The sequence below is a fragment of the Onychostruthus taczanowskii genome, unplaced genomic scaffold (genome assembly GCF_017590055.1).
Source record: "Onychostruthus taczanowskii isolate IOZ18803 unplaced genomic scaffold, ASM1759005v1 scaffold51, whole genome shotgun sequence".
Taxonomy (NCBI): Eukaryota; Metazoa; Chordata; class Aves; order Passeriformes; family Passeridae; genus Onychostruthus; species Onychostruthus taczanowskii.
The window spans coordinates 2,750,764-2,767,260 of record NW_024502680.1 but is presented as its reverse complement, the minus strand read 5'-3'; the positions used below and the strand labels follow the sequence as shown (position 1 = coordinate 2,767,260).

Below are 16,497 nucleotides of genomic sequence, written 5' to 3'. Positions count from 1 at the left end.
ATCTTGCCACCCCTGCAGCCTCTTCCCATGACTGTGGTATCAGTGGTCTGCAGAACCTGGCATGGTTGTCCCTGCAAGCCCCAGATCCCATCTCCTTCATCTCACAGCATCACCCACATCAACTGCAGATACATGAAGTGCAGAAAAAGGCTATTGAGTCACAACTGTGCATCCAGCCAGACATTCCTGTGCATCTGACCAAAGCTCTGCTCTGTTCCTGAGCAACAGGAGACATGGGCCTGTCTTCAGGAAGCAAGTCTGAGCTTCAGCAACCAGGGACTTAAGATGGCAATCCATGCTGCTGCTTTGTGCACCAGGATGTTGCCACTTCTGTCTCTGCAGTGAGATCAGAAAGGCTACAAGCACCTGCAGGGAGATAACTGTGCTCTTGATTTCAGGCTCTAGCACAAGCTTGTACACTTGCTTTCTGGGTTCTAAATGCCTGTGCTTCTGAGATAGAAAATAGTTCATGACTGTTGTATAAAAGCAACCTATTGTTTCCAAGCTGAAACTACAATCTTTGGCTTCTAATTGTAGTGTATTTTTCCATTGAGAAATGTAAGGTTATTTTCTTAATGGGGAATTACTTACAATTTCAACTTTTAAAAATACTATTTTTTTTTTGTTTTCAACCCAGGAATGGTTTGCAATCAACAATCTTTATTTTATATACTTCACTTGAAGAAACTAGGGACCTAGACAGAGTTATCTCCTGAAAACACAAAAGACATGTTCCCCTGCTGTGACTAACTGTTCTTCTGAAAAAAAAGCCCAAACCAAAATAAAAAACCCAGCTCATTCACTTTTTCTTATCCTTTCCCAGGCACTAGGAAATTCAGAAAGTCATATGATGCCCAGTGGTTTTATTCTCCCCCACTCCTTACAAGTTAAGAATCACAGAGGATTAGGAGGAGATGGAGGCGTTCTGCAGAACAACCCAAACAGCAGCATAGACCTGTAATCAAACTCACCTCTTAAAGGGCTTTTTAAAAGGGCAGACATGTTTGTCCACTTACATTCCATCCCTTTCTGACCTCAGGGTCTCTAAGAGAGCTTCAGTAGTGTACTGCAATTTCTTTTGGTTTGGACTAGCAATAGGAAACTTTCACTTCAGTCCTTTTTTGCACTTCCAGAACATCCTTTCAGTACGTTTGACTGGCTGAACACGTGCAGCTTGTGTTAACCTGTGAAAGGACATGCTTGCACACTGGTGTACAGCTCAGAACCAGCATCCTGAAGGCAGTTTACCTTCCCTGGATTAGGCCACTCCTAGTAAAGCAGCCACAATGACATTTGTCTGTTTACTTCCAGTGATTCCACTTGTTTGAATTAGTCCTAAGGCTCATGAAAGCCTAGTGCTGCTACCCAAACTCTTGTCCAGGACCTCTATTGCTTAAATAAGTGGGACAGAGCCAAGAGAATTTTAGGATGAAATAGAGAAGATTGGGACTTCAGCTAAATTTATATGGGTGCAAGTTCTCATCTATTTTCATCTTTCCTGACATGAAACCCTGTGAACCATAAGGAAATTAACCTTCTTCTAAATGGAAGCATAAGTAAGACTTAACATTAAACCAGTATGCGAATACAGGAAGCTAAAAGTGGAAGTATAAAAATAAGTCCTCTTACTATAAGAGCTCAGCTTAGGCACCCTGCCTCATTTACCTGAACAAGAAAGCCCATGCATTTCTTCAGAGCTTTCTTTCCTTGCCAAGCACAGCTCAGCATGGATTAAAACAGGCCATGTAACACACACAAAACAGCTGCACTCCACGGGACAGCATGCTGTGTAGAGAAACCACACATACAAGCAAAGCCAGACAGGTTCCTTGGAGTGTTTTCCTCAACAAGTCATGGAGGGAAGAGGAGACCTGCTGAATGTGAGGGGGAAATGTACATACAACAAACCCAGGCTCAGCTGTGCTGAAAATTAGTTGCAAATAAGGAACCTGGTTCAGCAAACCTTGGTGGCTAAGAGGCAGCCATCTTATCCTAGCCCTGCAAGGCAGCTGATATCAAAGTGCCTGTGTGCAAGGTCTACTTGTTTTGCTTGTCTCTCCCCTCCTGTTCCTGCCTGCAGAGGGGCTGGCAGGGCCAACAGAGCAAGGGCTGTTCAAGTTTTCCTTCTCCTCCTGCAGCCTCTGCAGAGCCCTGGCAGTAAGGAGCAGAGACAATGGCTAGCTCCTAACAATGCAGCTGCTGCAGTGTCTGAAGCTGCTTTCTGCAGACACCTGCAAAGCTAAAGATCCAGTACTTCCATCTGACCAGAGAAGAGTCATCCAGGATAAAGAGGGAGCTGGAACAACAAACACTGCTCTTCCTTGCCACTGGTCATTCACATTTCTGGGAGAATAAAAGAATTGAGGAGTGCTGCTGCTTCTTAGTGGTTTGCTCATACATTCTCAGAGACAACTTCACCTGGATGGTGTGAGGGGCAGGTACAGGGCTGCACCTAAGAAAACACACTACCATCTGCAGGCAAGTCTGAAAACGAAAAAAAAACAAACCTCAAGCATGGCAGACTGTCTAATGCCAAGGAATCTTTGCTGAGCTCTATGTTTTTCCAGGGAATGTTTAAAAGCCAGTAGTATGTGTATACTAATGCAGGACTCCTGTTAATCTCTTATTTGAACTAGACCTTAGACCCCTCCCCCCTCCAAAAAAAATCTTTTTTCCTATGGTGTTTACAATAACAGTCTATTCATAAAGCAGTGACTGCTACCACGTGACACTGGTGCTCATGTTGATCCTGAACATGAGACCAGAATTCAAGAGCAGCACGTGCCATTTCCAACCACGTAACTAAATGGTGCCTTCAAACTCTCATTAAGACAGTTAAGAATCAGTTATTAAGATGTCACTACTGAAAAATAACTATTGCATTTTTCAAAGTTTAACAGTAAACAACATTGCCAATATATTATTGCACACAATAAAGGGGTTTGGAACTACAGAGATAAGGAAAGGGGAATCTAGAAGACCCAGAAGAGTGACCCCAGAGCCATTCCAGTTGCTGCTCCAGCCAGCATGCCCAGTGCAAGGTCTCCATCGCTGTCACGGTAACGCTCTCGGATGATGACATGGTTTGCAGGGGGCTGCCCATAAGGTCCTAGGAAATAAGAGGTTGTTGGGAGAAGGGCAAAAGAAATGTTTATCTTAATGCATGCGCTGCAATTTCAAAACAGGCTGTTCTTTCACCTTCCTCCTTCAAATGAATACTAGTATTTTGTCAGCTGCACAGGTAGGATACATTTCTGCCTTGGATTCAGCCTCCACATTAATTAAATCCGAGCAACACTTCTAGCCCTGTAACAGCTTAATATCTGTGAGGAAAACTCATCACAAATGTAATAGTGAACACTGTTCTGCAAAGACCCTATGAATTACTTGTATTCACTTTGTGGATTTAATGTAAGAAATGGGTCTAAAAATTGATTCAGCCTTGAAGTTAAGGCAAATAGTTTAATTCTTCCCCCTTACCCCCTCCCTCTGAAAAAATCTTTGGCAGGTCTCAAGCCAGTCATTTGTCTGAAACTGCATCAGTTATTTACATTTACTGCCTACTGCAATTCAGCCTTCACACCTTGGACTGATCTGTGGGGTGGTGACGGCTGCTACATTTCTGTTCAGATGAAGATTAGCCAGTAGTAAGAAATTAACTTGGACTCAAGAAGCCACCAACTGACCCCTGCTCTGTAACAGCCTTGTAACAGCTTCACCTGTCATGTTTTCTGATTCAACTCCTAATTGCAAAGCAAACATAACAGTACTGGTTTCCCTTCCAGACATTTCAGGGAGATTAAATATCCTTGAAAATCTCACAATGGTGTTTTGTAACAGATTCTTAAGTAATCCAACTAAATACAACTAGGAAAGGCTTTCACTGACTCTCAACAATGCATGACTCTCCCCCCTGAGAAGGACTATGTCACTGCAGAGAAGGAGCAGCAGAGCTGAAGGGACAGGGTTAAGTGAGGTGCTGTGGTGAATCTGAGCCCTAAGGTTTAGTTGTTGTGACTCTGGTGAAGGAAACCACTGAGCCTTGGTTACTATGCCCAACCAGTAACCAGTACCTTAACACACTGCACTTGCAAACTGCTCATGGCTGCTTGATGCTGCATTGTTATCATATGGGTTTGGCCTGCTGGAAGTTTTTAAAAACAGTTCTTGGGTTTTTAAAAAGCTACTGCTTTTCAGAGCCAACAGGACACACATTCCTCTGTGTTTGAATATGTATCATCTGTACCTTAGGATTTCAGTAACTTACATGAAGAAAACTTTAAAAGCTTTAAAGGCTGATGCACCTCCCTTATAACAAAAAAATGGAAAAGGCAAGTGAAATAACCTGAAAAATGCCAAATGGAAAACAAAATCTCCCTCAAAAGATGTAATAAATAAAATATTCTCAGTAGAGATTCTTGTTTGCAGTCAGATCATAAACAATTCATTTTCTCATTTTTATTACCATACGACTCTAAAGCCCCATTTCTGTAGGACGGGGGCTCTGTGCAAAACTAACCCTAAATTAAGGTGACTGATTAAAAGCACACCCTACAATTTTACTCTTTGCTTCCTGGTTTTGAGATTTAAAGCTATACAAACCTGGACAGAGCAACAGAAGATATCATTTGGCTGAAATGCTGCCTTACAGCAGTTCTAGCACATGGGGAAGGAACCAGCTACAACCTTGTTCTGGGAGTGAATTTACCTTTGAAACTTGTGTTTAAATAATTAAACTAGGTTTAAAAGCAACAGATGAATGAAAATCTCCATCAATGCCCAATATGGAGTACTGAATCACAGAATCACATCTTCTGGCTCTTATACATTTCCTTAGGAAACATGCTGTATGCTTCAAAAGGAGTTTATAAAGCAATGTAACTATGCTGAGATCACATTGGGAAGGTTAAATCCCTTAAGAGCAATTTCACTGCAGTCCCCTTGTTGTGAAAGGGTGAGTGGACTGGCTTCCAGTTCCAGGTCAGGTTTTTTTCTCTGTGTGCAGGACTGGTGGCTGGTAAAGGATGGTGATTAATAGAGCTGAAGCAAGAAATATTGACTCAAATAGCTTCTTTGGAAAGGTGGAGGATGTGGCTGATTACCTTGGTATGGATACTGGTAGGGCAGAGCATAAGCTTGTCCATTGGAGGCATAGAAGATCTGAGGGCCCACAGGGGGGTACGCACCATTGTACTGATCATAGCCATAGCCATAAACCTGGGGAGATTAAAAAGGGCTGTTACACAAGTGCACTCTGCTAGGGATCCAATCAAGCACCCTGTTCAATCTGCCTTCGTGTCTAATGTAATTAAAATTTAACCAAACTATTCAGGCTGTCCTGCTATAGCCAATCTACTCCCTGGAATGAATTCAGAACAGTTGCTTGAAAAAAAAAGGCACTCCTAAGCAGCATTTGCTGTCTTCCTTTCCTGGACAGGCAACAGCAGAGGCAGGGCCTGGATCATCAGGCAGAGGCACAGCAGCCCTGCCAGCTTCTCCTCTCTGCCCTCATGCCAACAGCAGCTCTCTGGGGAGCTCAGAAGTGCCAGGAAGGCAGCAGCCAATCCCAAAAAAATCCAGCCAGCCCTCCAAGAGGGTACACTGCAAGCAAATGTCAGATTAAAGATAAATGCTCTAGAGCTGTATGCTTTAGAAGCATACATTTTTTCTCTTTTTTTTTCGTTTTTTTTTTCTCATTGTATTTCACTTTTTTCTCCAAAAGAGAAGGCTGCACAGAGGAAGCTTCCACCACAACTCATTCTTAACAAGAATGAGAGGCTGGAGCAGCTAGTGCAACAAGCAATAGTGCTCCAAACTATCCCCTAACATATTACTGCACATCACTAAGCACATCCAGAATTCCCCAACATATTCTGGTTGGTGCCAAAGCTTACTCCTTCACTGCAAAAGAACTGTGTATCCAGGAACTAGAGTTATTGTGTTGCTGTGACATCTTGGTACAAAATCCTTACATATTAAAAGTGGCTATTCCAGTACACCCTATTTCTAAAACTCCTGATCTTACACCTTTCCAGTGCTTGCACAACATCAAAGTGTAGTTACACCTCCTTATGTTAGAAGCTGCACAACCAATATATTTGAAGATCAGCCAAATAAATTCTGTCTCTCAGAAGCTTTATTTTTCAAGCTCTGAGCAGCCACACCTTTATACACCTCCCAACCAAATGTGTCTCATCCTTTTCAAAGGAAATCCATCTCAAATAAGAGCAGCAATAGACTGATAGTGTCTTACTCTCTGCTGTTGAAAAAACTTTAAAGCTGGGTGTAAGAGTACATTGCAGAGCACTTTGTGAGTGCTTGAAGGAGGCTGCTCCTGCTGCTTCACTCATGTTAATGCTTCCTGACTGCAACTCTTACCTCAGGTGATGGTGTGGCATAAGCTGTGTAGGGAGGAGGGGCTGAGGAAATGGCTGTCTCATCATACACCACATCAGATCCCACGTAGCCCTAAACACCAAGGAGAGCGAGCAGTTATCACCTGTTCCTACAGACAGACAGAGCAGTCTAAGGATTAAAACTTAATCACCCCAAAGAAAAAGTAACCTTTAGCCACACTGCATGTTAAGAAAGCAGTGAGTACCTTGTAAAGGCTGCAGAAAGAAAGTACCTGGAGACTAGACCTGGGAGAATACAAATTCCTGATCAGCCACAGAAAGGAGCCATCAAATTTTTCCTTGTGTGTGTGCCACAGACAGGGAAATATGCACATATGTGTACATGCAAGCACCCTGGCTCCTTCCACAATTCCAGAGCCTCAGATCTAGAAATTACCCTCCTGTTCATTTTCTGTTTTCAGATAAAGAAATCTTCACAACTAAACTGGCTGCTTCCTGGCACCCTAGAGTTATTGTATCACTAAGTGATGACTTGGTATCACCAACTTCTGCAGAAGCAGGTAAAGGAAACAAATGCAGTAGCCAAAAGTGGTACCTGAGTGGTACCTCTGAGGCAGAGGTGGTAACACTTGAGTCCATTTAGAATAAGTTCTCAAAGACAATTAAGATTTCTTACACTAGCTTTGTATTCTTGCCCCTAATATCCAAAATCTACAGTGATGCTCTTATTCCCTTTTCCAAGGGAAAAGCCAGCTCCCATTCTTTAATTCACAAGGGAACATTTTAATAAATCAACAGCAAATGTTGTATTGTCTCTTGGACTGATGAAATCATGGCATTTGAGGACATAATATGGTTATATCCCAAGTCAAACTCATGGTGAAGATTCTAAGGACTGCTTGAAACACTGTTAAAATATTATATGAAGTGGTATTTCCATCACCTGAGAAATCTGCTCATATCTTAGCAGTAAATGTGCTCTGCCCTGCCACAAGGATCTCTGTACAAGCAATGCACAAGCCTGCAAACCTGTAAATGATACAGTTCTCAAAGCCAAGGTGATCACCCCACTATTCCAGTGAAGTTAGGAGGTACTGCTGGATGCTTGGAATTTTTGAAAAGTGTGTGACACACCTACAGACTCAAACCCACTTCCCCAGTTAGTCCAAGTCCTCATTGGACATCTTTAATAGCTTTGGAAGATGTTAATTTATGTAATACGTGTATTAATTTGTGTAGAGGGCTACCTGAGTAGCCTTGGGGTCTGCCTTGGCTGACCAAGGTCAGCACTGCCACGTTCTGAGCCGTCTATCAAGGCTGGCACCAGTGTCAGAGGCATGAAAACAGCAGTTCCCATTTCCTGAAACCAGGAGCCACCATCTCACACACAGGTGAGATAAATCCCCTAAAACTAGAGCAGACAGAGCATGAGTGTTGTGTCCTCTGCATGAGGACAAATCCTTCAGTTCTCATTTAAGGCCACAGGCAGTGTAGCCTGGCTGCAGACAGAGGCAGTCATGTCTGGGGTAGTTGTGCCACGACATGTGTTTGCTTTGGGTATCTACAAATCTAAGTTATATCATCTGACAGATGCCCCAGCAGAGTGGCAATGTTTATGTGACCCATCAGAAACTGAGATAAGCTTCTACAAAACACAGCATTTCCCCTGGAACAGAAACACCTCGGGTTGGTTCAGCCTAGTCATCCAAGGAAAGCTGCAGAGTACTCTGGAAGGCAGCCTAAAGGAAAAACAAATTGCAGAAAATGCAGAGGTAATACACTCCTCTTCAGCATGCCTGCACTCCCCTCCAAGCATTTCACTCTTCCCCATGTTGGTGCCAAGAAGCATCCCACAGTGGGATGGATCTACATTAACAAACAGCTGCTGTGTAGTAAGCTTCCTTTAGCACTGCACCCACCTGGGAGGCAACAAACACTAGGAGTGAAAAGTTCATTTTTGCTGGTTGCAGAAGATTTGCTTATTGCCCACAGCCTCAATGCCCACAGACCAGCTTTCCAAACATTCACTTCCACCTAGAGAAATCATTCCTTTAAATCATTATTTTCCACACAGCATGTATTTGCCTGGACGTGGCTGCAAGGATGTGTTTGTGATCCAGAGAATCATTCTCCTCCCCACCCACAAGCTTTACTATCATGCTCATGACCCTGTTTTTCTGTAGCAGAGAAGAATGGAACATGATTTCAGAACTAAACTGCTGGACCACACAGAACACTGATGTGCTGCTTCTCTATCACTATAAAGTCTAGGTAGGACACTCACTGTGTTTGTTCTGGCATCCTGGAGAGCAATTTTCCATGCCCTGCAAATAAAAACCCATTGGTTAGTGGAACACTGATAAAAATTAATGCCACCTTTTTCTTTCAGGTCAATGACACAAACAAGGCTAGCAACTAGAGGTACTGCAGGAGCAGACTTTTAGGTACTGCATGTGTCAAAGCCTAATGAGAACTCAAATGAATGCACAAAAGCGTTACATCAAGACTAAGAAATAATTACTGCCTTTGCAGAGCTGAGAAAGAATGAGGAGGAGCAAGAGGAGGAATGGATGCAGTTTTGGAGTCCTTGTTGCAAGCACAACAGGTGGGAAATATGCAATCCTGCTTAGGATGAGGTAATGAGAAGAGATGCAGAACAGCTTATCTGTGCTGATTAGAGCAGAGTTCCTGCTGGAGGCAGGAACCGAGGAGGAATGGATGCAGTTTTGGAGTCCTTGTTGCAAGCACAACAGGTGGGAAATATGCAATCCTGCTTAGGATGAGGTAATGAGAAGAGATGCACCCCAGCAGAACAGCGCATCTGTGCTGATTAGAGCAGAGGCCTTGCTGCTGTTCCCAGGAGGCAGGAACACCTCACCCAGCTCCTCCCCTGCCACGGGGCTGGGACCATGCTCCACATGGCCACTTCTTGGCAAACAATGATCACAGAAGTTACCTAATTCTACACAGCCCAGTTCAGCTGAGAGTTCACAATCATGGAATATTCCTCCTATTGCTGCTGGGATGTCCTTGGGCTAATGCCACATCATGTGCTCTTGAAGAATGGCAAAAGCTTAAAAAAATCTGTTCTACAAGTCTTGCATTAATCATAGTAATCATATTCTTCTACTCCTCCTCACCCTTCAGTGTTTCAGTGACTTAACTTGCAGTTAGTTTGCATGAGCTAGACAACTTCTAGGAGATATATTGGGTTGGTCACTGAAAACCTGCTTTTATTTGCTTGAAAACTTTCTTTAAACATTTCTCTGAAAGTTAGGAGGGAGGAAAATAACTAGGGAGGGAGATAAAGAAGGATAAAAGAGGGAGAAGCATCAAAGCCATTATTCTCTGGCTGTCTTACAGGCAGTCATCTGCACTCTCTGCGCAGAGGTTGACTGTCTTCCCATCACGGCAAACAATCTGCAGTAAACAGTCTCTCTGCTTCCCCTCTGGAGGCTGGAAATCTGAGTGAGAAAACAGAGATGAGTTATGAATATAAACAGCATTACATGAGCACATGTACAAGAAGGGAGGCAAGTTTAAGCAAGTCTGGACAAAATAAACTAGGGCCAGTTGTAGCTGCCTTCCACAACATCAGAATGAGCCCCAGAATGAAATAACCTGTTCTTACTCTGCAGAGTGTCCTGAAAGTAAGCAGCTCTGAACACCTTCCCTATGAAATGCAAGTGTCTCACAGCAAAACCAATCCATTCTTAGCAGCAGGTACTCTCCAGCATTTGTGTCCTTCCCTTGTGTCAGCACCAAGTGGAGCACTAACAAATGCCAGAAGGAACTTAGGAAAAACATCTGCTGAGGTTTCCCATTTCTAGCCGTGCCTCTCTGTCCAGCCAGCACTGTGGTTAGCCAGGAAAGCTCTGTACGAGACACACAGTCCTGCTGGGAACATCCCATCCTCCTGCATGCATGGTACACTGTCCTCACTGAGTTTTAACAGGAAGTATCAAACCCTAACCTAACCTATCACATGGTGATACCACACCCTGGGTATCTCTAAAGCAATTTAGGAGTTGGTGGGGTTGAGTTTTTTTGGAAGGTGGGGGATTCAAGACCAGTGAAGTTGCACACACTTTGGACACGTTTACATCTGCAGTAGTGCTCTATGTGGTATGCTGGGCAGGCACTGAAGTTGTAAAGCATCTCTGGATACACAAATCCTGAAAGTTTCATTATTACCTCGACATTCATTCCCCACTCTGAGGTTGATGCAGTGGATTCGCATGTGGATTTTATCTTCTAGATCACGGCGACTTTGATCATCATAGAATATTAAGCGGCCATCAGACCACAGATCAAACCAGTTCTTCTTCCAACGCCGTAAAATAGTACCTTAAAAATCAGACAGTCACTCTTGAGGGCACATATCAGGAAATATTTCTGTCCTAAAGTTAATAAACCAAGAAATCCTTCACAGTTGCCCCAAACAACATTCCAAAAGTGCCAAGCAAAATCCTGTATTACAATATCCCCACTTGGGAATTGGGTGCCATATTTCATGTAGAATTCAAAGCAAAGCTGGTTTTATTTTAAGTGTATGACCTAATGCTTGAGTTCTAACTTGCTGCAGGAACATGCAGAGGGCATGATTAATTGAAAGACACAAAGTTGAGGTGTCAGGTAAAGTTTTCAAGTCCCCACTTACACAGCACTAATTACAGAGCAGCATCTGAAGCTGAATGCCAGTCAGACACCTCAGATATGTTTATATCCTGTTTCCCAGGATATAAACAGGAATATATCCTGGGAGCACCCAAAGGTCACATGGGAATGCCGTCATTACACGTCATTGTGTGACGTATCCTTAAAGTAAAAAGGAAAAAAACAACAAAAACAACCCACAGAACTACTTGTTTTAAGAAAACCTAGGAATTACTCCAACATCAGCTGCTCTGATGTTTTCTGAAGAAATCCCAGTGAAGAGGGAGAGAAGGAAGAGAAAGACCCATGACTTACTTTGCCGGAGCAGCCATCCACTCTTCACAAATGCCATTGTTGCTTAATCTAGTGAGCAGAAGAGGAAGGGGGAGGAGGGAGAAAAGCAGTTGTCAGTATTTCACAATAATACATTAGAAAGAGGCATCTCAGTGCCATCTATTAGAGCTGCATGCACCCAGCTCATGTTGCAGAGATGCAGCAGATCCCAGCTGAAGATACTCAGTAAGCACAACCGGTGGTGTAGGATGTAACAAAAGAGCAACTGCTGCGATCCAGCGTGACTGTCAGAGACCACCTTGATGTTTAACTGGCAAACAGAACCCTACGGCTGCTGCCCTCAGAAATGGGGAAGAGACAGCCTGCAATGACTGCTTCCTGCCTCACCAGCAGTTCCTTTCAAAGCCCTTCTCTCTGCATACGTGTACATCCTGTATTCTGCAGTCTCAAGTTACCAAGCACTTCTACCTACCTTTTTTTTTTTTTCCCCTGTACTTCCTCTTCTGTGTTTTTCATTCACTGGCTCAAAGTCCAGTCAAAACAAAAGCTGAAACAGTTTAAACAGGAAGGAGAAGGCTGTTTTTATGACTTATATTTCTTTCAAATCATCACTAGCTCGCTCTAAGAATTAAAGTAAAAGATGAGACTATAAAGTAAGATTCTCAGTTCTCCTCAGCTTTTAAATGAAGCTTGAAATATCATGGCAAGGACTCGGTGTTAAATTCAAGTCATCACACGTGACATTAAATAGTCAGCCACTGCATTCTGGTTTATGAGCATGTTGAAAAAAGACATCAAACATGGGATATATTGGACAATGTGAATTTATTTTACAGCCTAATTGTGTTCTGATTATTTTTTTAAAGAGATTATAAAAACTCAACTATCCCGATGCAATTGAACTTGAAAAGGAAGAACACAAGCATTTTAAGCCTCCCCTGAGAAGGCTGCTTTTTAGAAATTATTTGTGGGGCCTGTAAGCCAATGGGAGAGACAGACACAACATTGAAACCTAACAAATAACATTCTACTTGTGGCAGCTTAAAGGGAGGGGCATGAGGGGGTGAAAGGTGGCATAGTAGATTTGATAAACAGAAGAACTTCTCCCAGACAAACCTCAGCAGAATATGTTTAAAGCTGAGGAGAAGGGAGAAAAAGAATAGTTTGGTAATCTTCTAGTAAAATATGAAGTTACTAGGCATCCATCTATTTTCTGATCTATGGATTATTACTTGTAGCTGTGTCCTCTTAGACTACTGGGCAAATACTGTAGCACACAAGATTATAACCATCAGGATTTCATATTTAAGGACTGCCACATCCTGCACAGACTTGGATATGATGGTGAGAACCACCTTCAGGTGGAACTCCAGGATAAGCCTCTTATGGTAATCTTCTAGTAAAATATGAAGTTACTAGGCATCCATCTATTTTCTGATCTATGGATTATTACTCGTAGCTGTGTCCTCTTAGACTACTGGGCAAATACTGTAGCACACAAGATTATAACCATCAGGATTTCATATTTAAGGACTGCCACATCCTGCACAGACTTGGATATGATGGTGAGAACCACCTTCAGGTAAAGTTTGAACTCCTGGATAAACCTCTTACTCTTGACTTTGTACCAGCTTGCTGGGAAAAGAAAGATTCTGCTGAGAGCCCGCTTCTGAAAGGGAATGTCAGACTTCTGTTCTGCTTTAATTGTGGTCACCTGGTCCTGGTCCCCCCTGGTCACATGCTCTTGTCACCCCTATACAGAGAGAGAGCTCCAGAAATAGAGGCCAATTAATTCTTCCAAAGTAACAGAGCAGCACAAAGGACCTGAGGCTCATTCTGCCACCACCCCAACCCAGGTTTCTGTCCCCTTGATTCTCCTTTACAAGCAGTCTACTTGCTCTTCATTTTCACAGGAATGAGTGTCTCTATGTTTCCATGTCTTCCAGTTTGCCCAATAAGGTGAAATCATTATTTCTGGAGACTGTTTCCTAGGCTACAAGCCAGAAAACAATTTGCATGAACTTCAGTTCTGCTGCAACTGTTACACTAGTGGAATGTTGTTGCTACCTTTAAACCAACTCTGTTACACAATAGCATTAGATTTAACTTAGACACAAAAAGGGGAAGAACCAAAGAAAACCTCTCTCTTGAAAAACTGAGTTTTGCCTGTGATTGCAGAACAGCTCATGAAGTCTCACATTCAGAATTTCTCAGAGCTGTCTAAAGCTGCAAGAGCAAACGGGGCTTCAGCAGCTGTACAGCACCTTGCATGTAACCTCGGAGACAGCAAATAAATACCCTTTCCCAATTCAGAGTTTAAGTGCCCAAAACTTCAGCTCTGGAGAACGAGCAAGGAATCACACAGAAAAATCTGTCAGCACTTAAAGTAGGAGGTGCAAAAACAATTAGATATTCTTCCTTGTCCTTTTTAAGCACAAGGGCTCATTTGAAGTCCTGTACAGTATTCACACTCCTCCTACATGATGTTTAAAAGTGTATTTGCAGAGCTAGAAGATATCCTAGCAAGATCAGCTGCATCTGAGTAGTATTTGCTTGTTAAACCAGCCCAGTGCCACCAACATGAAAAATGGCACTTAACCAAAGATAAATTAATTTATAACCAATATGAATAAAAGTGTTCTGGTGACTGAAATCTAAGAGTAGTAGCACTCTAAACTGAACTCAAGTTAGAAATAGATGCAGCAAAGGAGTGCTCCCTGGAACAGCAGTTTTCTGCATGGAATATAATGTTGAATACCCAACAGTCTGTTCCACTTCCCTTCTTGATAAAACACACTTTAAAATAAAACAAGTGTTTCTCCCTGCAGCTTGTAATCAGCAGTTGAGCTAGCAGTGGGCCCGACCCTGCAATCCGTGCAGATGGAGAGCGCTGAGGCACCAGAGGCAGCTGCGGAGCTGAGCCGGCGGTGCCCGCAGACTCCCCGCGGTGACTTTACTCTCCGCACCTGGGCAGAGTGCGGGAAGCACACTGTCCAGACGTAACCTACCCGGCCCCTCCCGCTCTCAACAGCGCAACTTTGCTATTTCTGGACTGCCTGGCTCCGGCCCAGCTGCGCAGGCCCTTTCCCCGGGAGCTGTCTGCGCTCTCCGGGCAGCTCCCCGCGCTCCGTCCCGACCCTGCCCGGGCGGTGCTCGCTCCCACCGGGACAGCCCCACGGCAGCCCCCGGCCCACCGCGCCTCTACCCGGCGGGGCACGGCGGCGGCTCCGCTCCGTCCCCGCCAGCTCCGCCCAGCAGCGGCCTGGGCTGGCCTGGCCTGGGCCGCCCCGAGAGCCGCTCTCGCCCTCCCCGCCGCCGACAGCCGGGTCCCGGCACCGCTCCCGGCCGGGTTTGCGTCCCGCTGACCTTGGCGGGGCTAGCGGCGGTCGGGCCGCCCCCTGGAGCCGGGCCCCCTTGGCTCCCGTCCCCGCCGGCCCTGCCCCAGCCCAGCCGCCGGCCGTACCTGCCTCTCCCCGCGCCCGCCGCCGGCCCCGCTCCGCCCGCGGGCAGCGCCAGCCCCGTCCTGACGTCAGCCGCGCCGCCCGGCCCGGAGCCGCGCGGGGAGCGCGCCCGGCCCGGCCGAGCCTCGGTCCGCCGGGACACTGACCCGTTCCGGTAATGCCTTCCCCCGGCGCCGCACGCGCTTTGCCGGCGCTCTAAACCCATCGCCTCCTGCCCGGCCGGCGGCTGCCACAGGGGCGGCCTCACTGCACTAGGCGGTTCTTTTCACAGGTTTTTTCTTTTCTTCCACAGTTTCTGATCTCACGCCGCGGAACCGCAACAGAGATAGGCAGGCGCTTGGTTCAGGCAGTCCCGCAAGCAGCGCGGCCAGGAGAGGCCGGCTGCTCTGTGAGCTGTTCCGTAAGGCGGGCGGCGGCCGCGCCCGGCCCGCAGCCCCGCGCTCTGCTGGGGCCCGCGCTGACAGCGGCACCCACGGGCGCTGCGCCCTGCCGCCGCCTGATTAACTCCATCACCGCAATTGTGTTTCTGACGCAAAATGTATGGGATGGTTACTCTGGAAAATGAGAACCTCTTACGGAGATGTAATATTTCCCCTGATTGATGTGATTTGTTATTAGAACTTTTTCCGGGCTCATTCTAGCAGCCTAGGAGGGAATACCACTATTATTACAACTGTAAATAAAAAGAAAAAAAAAATCATTAATTTGTTTGCTTCAATCAATCTCTTTAAGCCTAGATAATACAGAAATAATATTCACAATTTGACTCAATCTGTCAACAAGCTCCTCAAATTCCTCCTACCCATCTATTATCTCTTCCTGAGCACAACAGCAGTTCTAACTAGAAATTACATAGAGAGCCTGTGGCCCTGTACTTCAAGGCTGTAGTGTGGCCTTTGCTTTCATGTATCTCTGAAGGACCAGAAAAGTGGTGTAGGCAGAACAAGGGGGATAAAAAGACATCATCTATCTGTGAACAGAACACATTTCAGAAACCACCAGTAAATAAGATTTGTGTAGGTCAAATTCTATTTATGTAGGAGTCCTTTCTCAGAGGCTAAAACTGTCACCTTTCATTGCTGAGAAAGTATTTTCAGAAACGGAGGTAAGAGGTTAGTGGTGGAAGGCAAGACAACCTTTACACTGGGGAAGGGAGCAGTTTTCTTCTGGCATGAAAAATACTCCTCTCAAGGATTTGGGAATTCAGCAAATCCTGCCCTGGGTGAACAGTCACAAGGGGATAGCTGCCGTTTTGGCACGTGTTCAAAGCACTGGCTGTCTGGGCTCATATAAAGCTTTCGTTTTCACATTAGGGTTAAAACCATTTCAGACTTCCTCAGGCAACTGTTAGGTGTTTCCTGGATGAATTATCTCCATGGGTGCAGAGCATCAAGGCTTTGTTTTGGAGCTGTCTGGGACCATGTCCTGTCCTGTACCCACCCTGGAAAGTCAGGCAGGGCTCTGAACCCAGCCACAGAAGTGCCACAGAAATCCCATCTGAGGGAGCAGGACAGGGGCACAGATGCAGGAAAGGTCAGATCTTCAGTCTGCCAGCAACCCAAGCATGTGCTGGAAACACATGCAAACATCTCTCAGGCTTATCATTCTGAGATCTTTTGAATTAAACATGTTGGGCTCCTCATTTGCTGAGGAAACTTTGATCAGTGAGTTTCTAATTAGCTGTGCTGCAGAGCTGAAGGCCTGAGTATTAATACCCTGAGCAAAAGAAT

The 16,497-nt window shown here is 44.9% G+C and overlaps 1 protein-coding gene across 4 annotated transcripts; it reads right to left on the bottom strand.

Moving 5' to 3' along the window:
- Positions 1 to 2,680: 2,680 nt before the first annotated feature.
- PLEKHB2 (pleckstrin homology domain containing B2) lies at positions 2,681 to 14,846 on the bottom strand. 4 transcript variants are annotated; one of them, XM_041416197.1, is made up of 8 exons: positions 14,770 to 14,846; positions 11,328 to 11,375; positions 10,551 to 10,703; positions 9,718 to 9,820; positions 8,641 to 8,680; positions 6,379 to 6,468; positions 5,103 to 5,217; positions 2,681 to 3,109 (listed from the first exon to the last, which is right to left on the bottom strand). In XM_041416197.1, the coding sequence occupies exons 2-8, from the start codon at positions 11,362 to 11,364 to the stop codon at positions 2,973 to 2,975; spliced, it is 675 nt and encodes a 224-aa protein (XP_041272131.1). In that variant the 5' UTR covers positions 11,365 to 11,375; positions 14,770 to 14,846; the 3' UTR covers positions 2,681 to 2,972. The 4 variants fall into 4 exon arrangements, with proteins under 4 accessions (XP_041272131.1, XP_041272134.1, XP_041272133.1 ...); XM_041416200.1 differs by lacking the exon at positions 14,770 to 14,846 and adding an exon at positions 14,673 to 14,746; XM_041416199.1 differs by lacking the exon at positions 14,770 to 14,846 and adding an exon at positions 11,779 to 11,851.
- Between the last annotated feature and the right edge of the window lie 1,651 nt (positions 14,847 to 16,497).

Coding starts and splice junctions, on each gene's coding strand:
- PLEKHB2 (XM_041416197.1), bottom strand. CDS start 11,364: ATGGCATTTGTGAAGAGTGGATGGCTGCTCCGGCAAA. Junction 6,469..8,640: donor AGGATGCCAGAACAAACACA/GTGAGTGTCCTA, acceptor CTTGGTGTTTAG/GGCTACGTGGGATCTGATGT. Junction 3,110..5,102: donor CTACCAGTATCCATACCAAG/GTAATCAGCCAC, acceptor CTTATTTCCTAG/GACCTTATGGGCAGCCCCCT.